General features: G+C 39.3%; 2 protein-coding genes across 2 annotated transcripts; one reads left to right on the forward strand and one right to left on the reverse strand.

The window, feature by feature from the left end:
- Positions 1-1,069: 1,069 nt before the first annotated feature.
- Positions 1,070-1,603, reverse strand: LOC138902972 (uncharacterized). The gene has a single exon (XM_070190879.1). The coding sequence runs from the start codon at positions 1,601-1,603 to the stop codon at positions 1,070-1,072; it is 534 nt and encodes a 177-aa protein (XP_070046980.1).
- A 5,002-nt stretch (positions 1,604-6,605) lies between these two features.
- LOC104087306 (short chain aldehyde dehydrogenase 1-like) lies at positions 6,606-7,914 on the forward strand. Its single transcript, XM_009591724.3, has 2 exons — positions 6,606-6,817; positions 6,900-7,914. The coding sequence occupies exons 1-2, from the start codon at positions 6,780-6,782 to the stop codon at positions 7,699-7,701; spliced, it is 840 nt and encodes a 279-aa protein (XP_009590019.1). The 5' UTR covers positions 6,606-6,779; the 3' UTR covers positions 7,702-7,914.
- The last annotated feature ends 223 nt before the right edge of the window (positions 7,915-8,137 follow it).

The raw sequence follows: 8,137 nt of genomic DNA on the forward strand, positions 1-8,137 counted from the left end.
GAGATTTTGTAGCCAAGGACAATGCCTTCCTCGACCATGAAATGACATTTCTCCCAATTAGGCACCAAATTTGTTCTTCACATCTAACCAATACTTTATCCAAATTTGTAAGACAATCATCAAAAGAATCCCCAACCACTGAAAAGTCATCCATGAAAACTTCAATGTAGTCCTCCACCATGTTCGTGAAGATAGCCATTATACACCTTTGAAAAGTCGTCAGTGCATAGCACAAACCAAATGGCATCTGCTTAAAGGCGAAAGTGCCATAGGGATATGTAAAGGTTGTTTTCTCTTGATCTTTCGGAGCAATACGAATTTGGTTGTATCCCGAATACCCATCAAGAAAGCAATAGAAAGCACGGCTGGCCAATCTATCGAGCATTTATTTTAAGAAAGAAAGTGGAAAGTGATCCTTCCTTGTGACTTTGTTGAGCTTGCGATAGCCCATACACACCCTCCATCCGGTCATTGTTATTGTAGGAATCAACTCATTATTGTCATTGTTCACAACCATCATGCCCCATTTCTTTAGGACACATTGAACCGAAGAAGTCCACGAACTATCGAAGATGGGGTAGACCAACCCAGCATCCAGCCACTTGATAATCTCCTTCTTGACAACGTTTTGCATAGAGTCATTAAGTCTCCTTTGAAGTTCTATAGATGGTTTGGCACCATCCTCCAACTTGATCTTATGCATGCAAAAAGAATATCCGCCAATGTCCACCCAATAGCCTTCTTCTTCTTCTTCTTCTTCTTCTTCTTCTTCTTCTTCTTCTTCTTCTTCTTCTTCTTGTGTAGCACCGCCAATATGGAATCTACTTGCACGTTAGTCAAACAAGAGGAAAGAATAATCAGTAAAGTAGAACAAGGGCTAAGAAATTCATACCGAAGATGTGGAGGTAGTGGCTTCAACTCAAAGGTGGGAGGCTCTTCAATAGAAGGCTTTGTAGGAGGAGTTGTCTTATTTTCAAGATCCAAAGATAATTTCTGTAGTGCATAGTTGTACGACCCCATTTCTTGTAAAGAGTTCACACATTCCATGAAGCCATCCATCTCGTCATCATCAAAGTTGAGCAAGATGGCCCTCCAACATATCACCAACATTAATTGTAGGACTTGTGTCATCAATAATAACATCGGTCACCAAGTCCACAAACGAACACACCTCATTGCTATTTGATTTCCGCATGGACTTGCACATATAGAATACCACTTTTTCATCACCAACCCGGAATGTAAGCTCTCCGGCTTTAACATCACAAAGAGCCTTCCCCGTAGCAAGGAAAGGTCTCCCAAGAATAATCGGCACTTCATAATCAACCTCACAATCTAGAGTGACAAAATCCGCCAGAAGAATGAATTTATCAACACGAACCAAGACATCTTCAATCACTCCCAAAGGCCTCTTTATAGTATAATCGGCCATTTTCAATCTCATAGAGGTGGGTCTTGGATGCCCAATCCCCAAAGTATTGAAAACTGAATAGGGCATCAAATTGATACTTGCCCCAAGATCACAAAGAGCTTTAGCAAACTCGGCACTTCCAATTGAACAAGGAATCTTTAAAGCACCGGTATCCTCCAACTTAGGAGCCATTGAATGCACAATTTCACTCACTTGATGAGTGACTTTGATAGATTCAAAATTCATTGACCGCTTCTTTGTCACGAGATCCTTCATAAACTTGGCATAACCGGGTATTTGTTCCAAAGCTTCAACTAATAGCACGTTGATTGAGAGACTCTTCATTATTTGAATGAACTTATTGAATTGATTCTCACCATTTTTCTTGGTAAGTCTTTGAGGGTATGGAGGTGGAGTCTTAGGCAATGGTGCCTTAGTCTTTTGCACTACCGGCTCCGGTATGCCAATAATGTGATCCCTAGATGGGTTCACCTCCTCTTGAGTCTCTTCCACACTATCATCAATACCAATTCGAACTTTATCATTAGGTTGCACCACATTGTTCGGGATCTCTTCTTATTGTACCACTTGCTCATCATCCAAAAGTTGCTTTTGACTTGAGGTGGGTGTATTCCCACATCTTCCACCTCTCGTAGTAACGGCCATGGCATGCCCCGTATTGTTTCTACCATTTGGGTTTACTACCATTTCACTTGGTAGTGCCCCCTTGGGACGAGAATTTAGAGCTTGAGAGATTTACCCCATTTGAACTTCTAGGTTGCGGATTGATGTGTTGTGTAAGGCAAGTTGGGCATCCGAATTGGCATTCTTTTCCATCATTTTCTTGAACATATTTTCAATATGCCCCATCTCGTTGTTCGAAGAACTTGAACCATGGGAAGGATAAGGAGGCGGGTTGCTTGGTTGTTGATACATCGGGGACCTTTGAAACCCCGACCCCCGGTTGCCTTGATTGTTATTCCATCTACCTTGATTGTTTCACCCCCCAATTTCCTTGATTAGGAGAGCACCCCTTCTCCCGAAGTTATGGGGTCCTTTTGCCGAGTTCCTTCGACATGGTTCTCTCAAGCTCCCTAGTATACTCTACTTGTTCACCTGTGTCGGTTTGGGGTATGGTCAGTTCACCTGGAGGATTGCCCTCCCAATTCGATATTTTTTCCTGGAAGTTTCAACCTTGTTGACTATGACAACAGTCGCGACAGTGAGCCTTCAACAATGTCCTTCATGTCATGTTGTTTGAGTTGACCGAAGGCGGCGGGTACAGGGAACCAAAGACATTGATGATCGTTTCCTTCCAAAGGGAGTTGTTGCCAACCCTTACACCATTAAAAAAAACCAGTTTCCGATTGGACAAGAGAAGCTACTAGAGTTGACTAGGTTTTTTGAGTCCCTCTATAGTCCAGTCCATAAGTTCTTTCTTTGGAAGTAGTGAATGTGGTAAGAGGTGTATAACCATTACCATTTCCTTTAGTCTTGAAAGGTCTATTTCCCCTACCTTTCTTTCTAGGCACAGACTCGGAATACCACCTAAATACCTACGGCCAGAGAGTCAAATAGGTCGGGAATAAAGAGTCTTGGTTGGTTCCACCACACCTCACCCCCATTCCAATAAAATCTATTCTAAGATGTCTGGAAGTAGGGGAAAGAAAGGAGGGATTGATCGACCTATCCACTCCAATTTTCTTGATTGTTATTGTTATGCCAATTCCCTTGATTGTTGTTGTTTCCACTCTAATTGTCTTGATTGTTATAATTCCAATTTCCTTGATTTTTTTGAGGTCACAATTGTTATTGGTTTGGGCCTTGTAAGTTGCTTCTTTGCCCTTGAAAGTTGTTCACATATTGAACTTCCTCCTCTTATTCATTATAGGAATCATCTTGCTCAAAACCACTATCTTCTTGCACATAATTCTCTACTCGATTTTGCACTTGTGGACCCTTGGTCCTCCTCTTGTTCACCATTATGTTTACTCCCTTCATGGCTTTGACTCGCTTAGGATTTTGCACTTGATTTAGTTTAGCCTTTGCTAGTTGTGTCATGGTGGTTGTCAACTCGGCAATGGCTTTCCCATGGTCTTTCAACTCTTTGTGAAGATGAATCATATTTGGATCACCTTGTGGAACATCGGCCTGGGATTGCCAAGCCGATGACGTTTCTGCCATCTCACCAAAAATCTCACACGCCTCCACATAATGCGTAGTCATGAAGTTCCCACCGATAAGTTGATTCACTACACATTGGTTGGTTGTGTTAATCCCACGATAGAAAATTTATTGAATCATGTTCTCCGTCATATCGTTGTTTGGACATTCCTTAACCATTGTTCTATAACGTTCCCATATCTCGTGTACGTGGTTCATTCGGATCTTTCTTGTATGCCAAAATCTCATCTCGAAGTGTAGCCATGTTCCCCGGAGAGAAGAACTTAGAAATAAATTTTTCTGCCAACTCATCCCAAATGTGAATGGAATGGTTCGGCAAACGTTCCAACCAATCTAAAGCTTTCCCCATAGAGAGAAGGAAAAAAGTCTTAGCCTCAATGCATCCTCGGAGATATTTGTTTGTTTGCTCCCCCAACAAGTAGCCACAAACCCCTTCAAATGTTTGTACACATTTTGAGTTGGAGCACCGGTGAAGAAAACTCGTTGCTCAAGCAAAGTGAGCATCACAATGGTGATTTGAAAGTTTCCTGCCCTAATACGGGAAGTGACTATTGCACTTGAATATCCTTCATTGGGTAATATCCGGTGTGGAGCCGCTCATGGTGGTGGTGGGAGTGGAGCGGGGACATTTCCATGAGGCACTCGGCCTCTTCTATTGGCTTGAGGTTCAAGAGAAACCACATCAACTTGCTCATCCTCGACGTCAACATCCCCAAAGGCAAATTTCTGAGCTCATTGTTTGACATGGTTGTACATACGATTTCTCACACAAGTTAGTAACATGGAAGGAAAAGAAGATATTCCAAAAATACACCCAAACATATAGCTAACACCGTTTTAACACCCCGGCAACAACGCCAAAAATTGATCCACATCCAATTCACACTCAATAATCAGTGGAAATAATCGTTGGAAGAATAATACCCAACAAGAGTCGGGGTCGATTTCTATAGGGAGTTACTAGGGGTGTTAGGAGTATATACTTGACAAAAGTGAAAGGAATAGCTAAATTACACTTCCACAACAAGTTTTGATTTCTAATTCTAATTTTACTCTAGCAATTATAAGCTAAGAAAAGAAATTAGAAGTGCAGTATTTTTGGTGTTTTTTCAAATAGTTTAAAGGCTTAGGGATGTGACCATAACCTAGATGTTTGCCTAATGGGATAAAGACGCTAATGCTTGTTTTGTTGATTGGGGTGTATTATATCTCTCAACTCTACGTTACTCACTCAATACATCTCAGTCAGAGAGTGATTTTGCCCAATTTGGCTTTCTCAAGTCCAAATAGGTATCAACCAAAACAGTTGATAAGAGCTAAAGTTGGGTTCTTACTATCTCTAGTTTGAACCCTTTAATTGGGTTAATCAATGTCTCAATTAACCAAATTTCTTATTAGCTAAGTTATCCTAGACTAGGTCTCTCTTAGCTTTCTCAAGTAAAGACTAAGTCAAATAGGCATGAATCAATATTTGCAACCATTAATTCTAAAATTGATGCATGAACTAAGCTAAACAATCAACACTCAATCATAAACAAGCACTAAATTAATTACCCATAAGGTTTATACACTAGGGTTGGGTCACAACCCTAGTAAAAGTCTAGTTACTCATAATGGAATTTGCAGAAAATAAAGAAAAAAACTAATTAAACTCATAATTGAAGATTAAAATGATAAAATCTAATGTTAAAATACTCAAATAAGCTAAAACTTCCTAAAATAGCTAAGAGAAATGGCTACAACAGTTTTGTATGTTCAAACTTTACCTAATTTTGTGAAACTCGTCTATTTATACAGGGACAAAAATCGCGAACAAAAATGCCCCTCGGGAGGTTCTGCGGCCGCACAATTCCATGTGCGGTTCGCAGATTTCTTCAGTTGGCAGGAAGGAGGTTTCTGCGGCCGTACATTTCTGGACTGCGGCCCCCGCACTTCACAAAGGCTTCAGAACTTGCTCTTCTTGCATATTCCCTGAACTTTGCATCTTTGCCAGTAAAAGCCTAGTTTTGCGGCCGCACAATTTCATGTGCGGTCCGCACATCGCTGAAAGTTTTGTTGAATTTTGCTTTTTGGTTTGCAGCCGCAGATGGAATTCTGTGGTTCGCAATTTCTTCTGCGGACCGCATATTTGTGCTTTTGCGCCCTTTATTGTCTTGTTCTTTGGAACACTCCTTTTTGAGTCGGATTTCATCTTGATAGACCAAACTTCCAGCATTCCTGCAATTTGTACAATTTCATTAGTTTCGAGAACACAATTCAATACTTTCGGACTAAAATAAAAGCTAAAAAATGCTAATAAACAGTCAAAATCCTCACTTATCAACTCCCCCACATTTAAGTCACAAATAAATTAGTTCCCACCTCCAACGATGTAGATATGAAGATTTCGAACCTTGCTTCCTAGATATAGGACCTTATAAATGCTTAGCCATGTTTCACGCGGCTTGTTATCAAGTTTCTCGTCGGCTACCTCCTAACTTATGAAAAGTAGCCATAGTTAAAGCCCTATATCTCCTGCCTTATGCTATTTTCCGTCATAATCAAGGATGGTGAAATATTGGGAGATCTACACATGTTATTTGAAAAATACTCCCTCCGATTCCATTTCAGTATCTTGTTACACTTTTATTTGGTATGTTTTAAAAAGAATACTTCATCTGTTTCAATTTATGTAAACCTATTTCCTTTTCGATCCGTGCCAAAAAGAATGACCCCTTTTCTTATATGAAAACAATTTACCTTTATGCAATGATTTATAGCCACACAAAATATATGTGCCTCATTTTACACCACAAGTTCAAAAGTCTTATCTCTTTTCTTAAACTCTGTACTCAGTCAAATGGGTTCACATAAATTGAACAGAGGAAGTATCTCTTTTTATATTTAGTAAGATTGTAAATGTAGTATCTTGTTTTATCTTCGATGACCCTCCCTTATTTAAAGGATTCTTTGGATATGATAAACACCTTTAGTTTATAACAAGATTAAAAACTTTTCTTTACATTTTTAAATTTGTGTCAGGTAAAACTAAGGTAAATAAATGAAATCTATATAGACACTCTGTCTCATTTTTCAAACTCAGACTTGATTTCCCACGCCACGTTGGCTTATACATGTTGTTTTCTTATAAATAGCCTCTAAATCTCTCTCGTATGACTAACAACACAGCTCTCAAGTTTGAGAAATGGCCAGCTCTTCTCTTCAATCCCCAATAGCCAAAAAGTAATTTTCCGTATTTTCTTTATTCATTATCTTCTTCTTGTCTTCTGCACTTAGAAATAACTATTTTAACTCATTTTTGCAGGCTAGAAGGTAAGGTAGCATTTATAACTGGTGGAGCTAGTGGCATAGGAGCAGCAACAACTAGGCTATTTGTTCAACATGGTGCAAAAGTTACAATTGCAGACATTCAGGACAACCTCGGAACTTCCTTAGTACACGAGATTGGCACAGAGAAGGCAATCTTTATCCATTGCAATGTCGCGATTGAATCGGATGTTCAAAATGCAGTAGATGCAACAATTGAAAAGTTCGGTAAGCTCGACATAATGTTCAGTAACGCTGGTGTATTGGGTAAGCCAATATCCAGCATCTTAGAGGTCGATTACGACATAATTAAGACAGTGTTCGATGTAAACATTATTGGCGCCTTCTTTTGCGCGAAACATGCTGCTAGAGTGATGATTCCATTCAAGAAAGGTTCCATTATATTCACAGCAAGTGTTGCAACAGTGGTCTCTGGTCTTGTCCCGCACGCATATGCAGCATCAAAGTGTGCGGTTTTGGGGCTATCCAAGAACATTGGAGTCGAATTAGGAAAGTACGGAATAAAAGTTAACTGTGTTTCTCCTTATTACGTTGGCACACCACTTGCGTTAAATATGCTTGGAATAGCTGACAGAGAAATGGCGGACAAATGGATTGCAGAAGCAGGAAATTTGAAAGGAGCATTATTAAATGAAGAGGAGGTAGCAAAAGCAGTGCTATATTTGGTAAGTGATGATTCCAAATATGTGAGTGGTATGAATCTCGTTCTTGATGGTGGTTTTAGCACTACAAATGTGGCTTTAGCCTACAACAAATTGTTCCCATCAGACCACCAATAATTAAAGCAGTGTAACTATTTGCTCGGAGGAGGAGGAGGAAGGGATCTTGTTAAAGCAACGCTTATTAAATATGGGATTAAATAATTAAAGACAAGACAATCTTATATATATATATGTTGTATTCAAATTTTATTGATCAGATCATTTGACTGATCAAACTATCCAATATGGAAATTATGAAGTCAATAACAATAAGGCAAGGATTATTAAGGATACGAACTAGTTGGGTTTAAGTCTTGTTCTTTGCTGGTGCACATACATTATATAGGGTATTCTTAGGAGCATTATTGCTTGTTTAGACATTTGTAGTGTAAATTTCACAAATACTCATGCAACTATGATTCTTTTTCATCAAAATCATATAATTATGTTTTCTCACATAAAAATCACGAAAGTTTCACTAACTCACAAAAAAACTATAGTGACTGAAAAATTA

This window comes from Nicotiana tomentosiformis, chromosome 12 (genome assembly GCF_000390325.3).
Source record: "Nicotiana tomentosiformis chromosome 12, ASM39032v3, whole genome shotgun sequence".
Classification (NCBI taxonomy): Eukaryota; Viridiplantae; Streptophyta; class Magnoliopsida; order Solanales; family Solanaceae; genus Nicotiana; species Nicotiana tomentosiformis.

Excerpts from the sequence above, each read along its gene's own strand:
- LOC104087306 (XM_009591724.3), top strand. The coding sequence starts at position 6,780 with ATGGCCAGCTCTTCTCTTCAATCCCCAATAGCCAAAAA. Across the intron at positions 6,818-6,899 it reads CAATCCCCAATAGCCAAAAA|GCTAGAAGGTAAGGTAGCAT; the intron begins GTAATTTTCCGT and ends TCATTTTTGCAG.
- LOC138902972 (XM_070190879.1), bottom strand. The coding sequence starts at position 1,603 with ATGGCTCCTAAGTTGGAGGATACCGGTGCTTTAAAGATTCCTTGTTCA.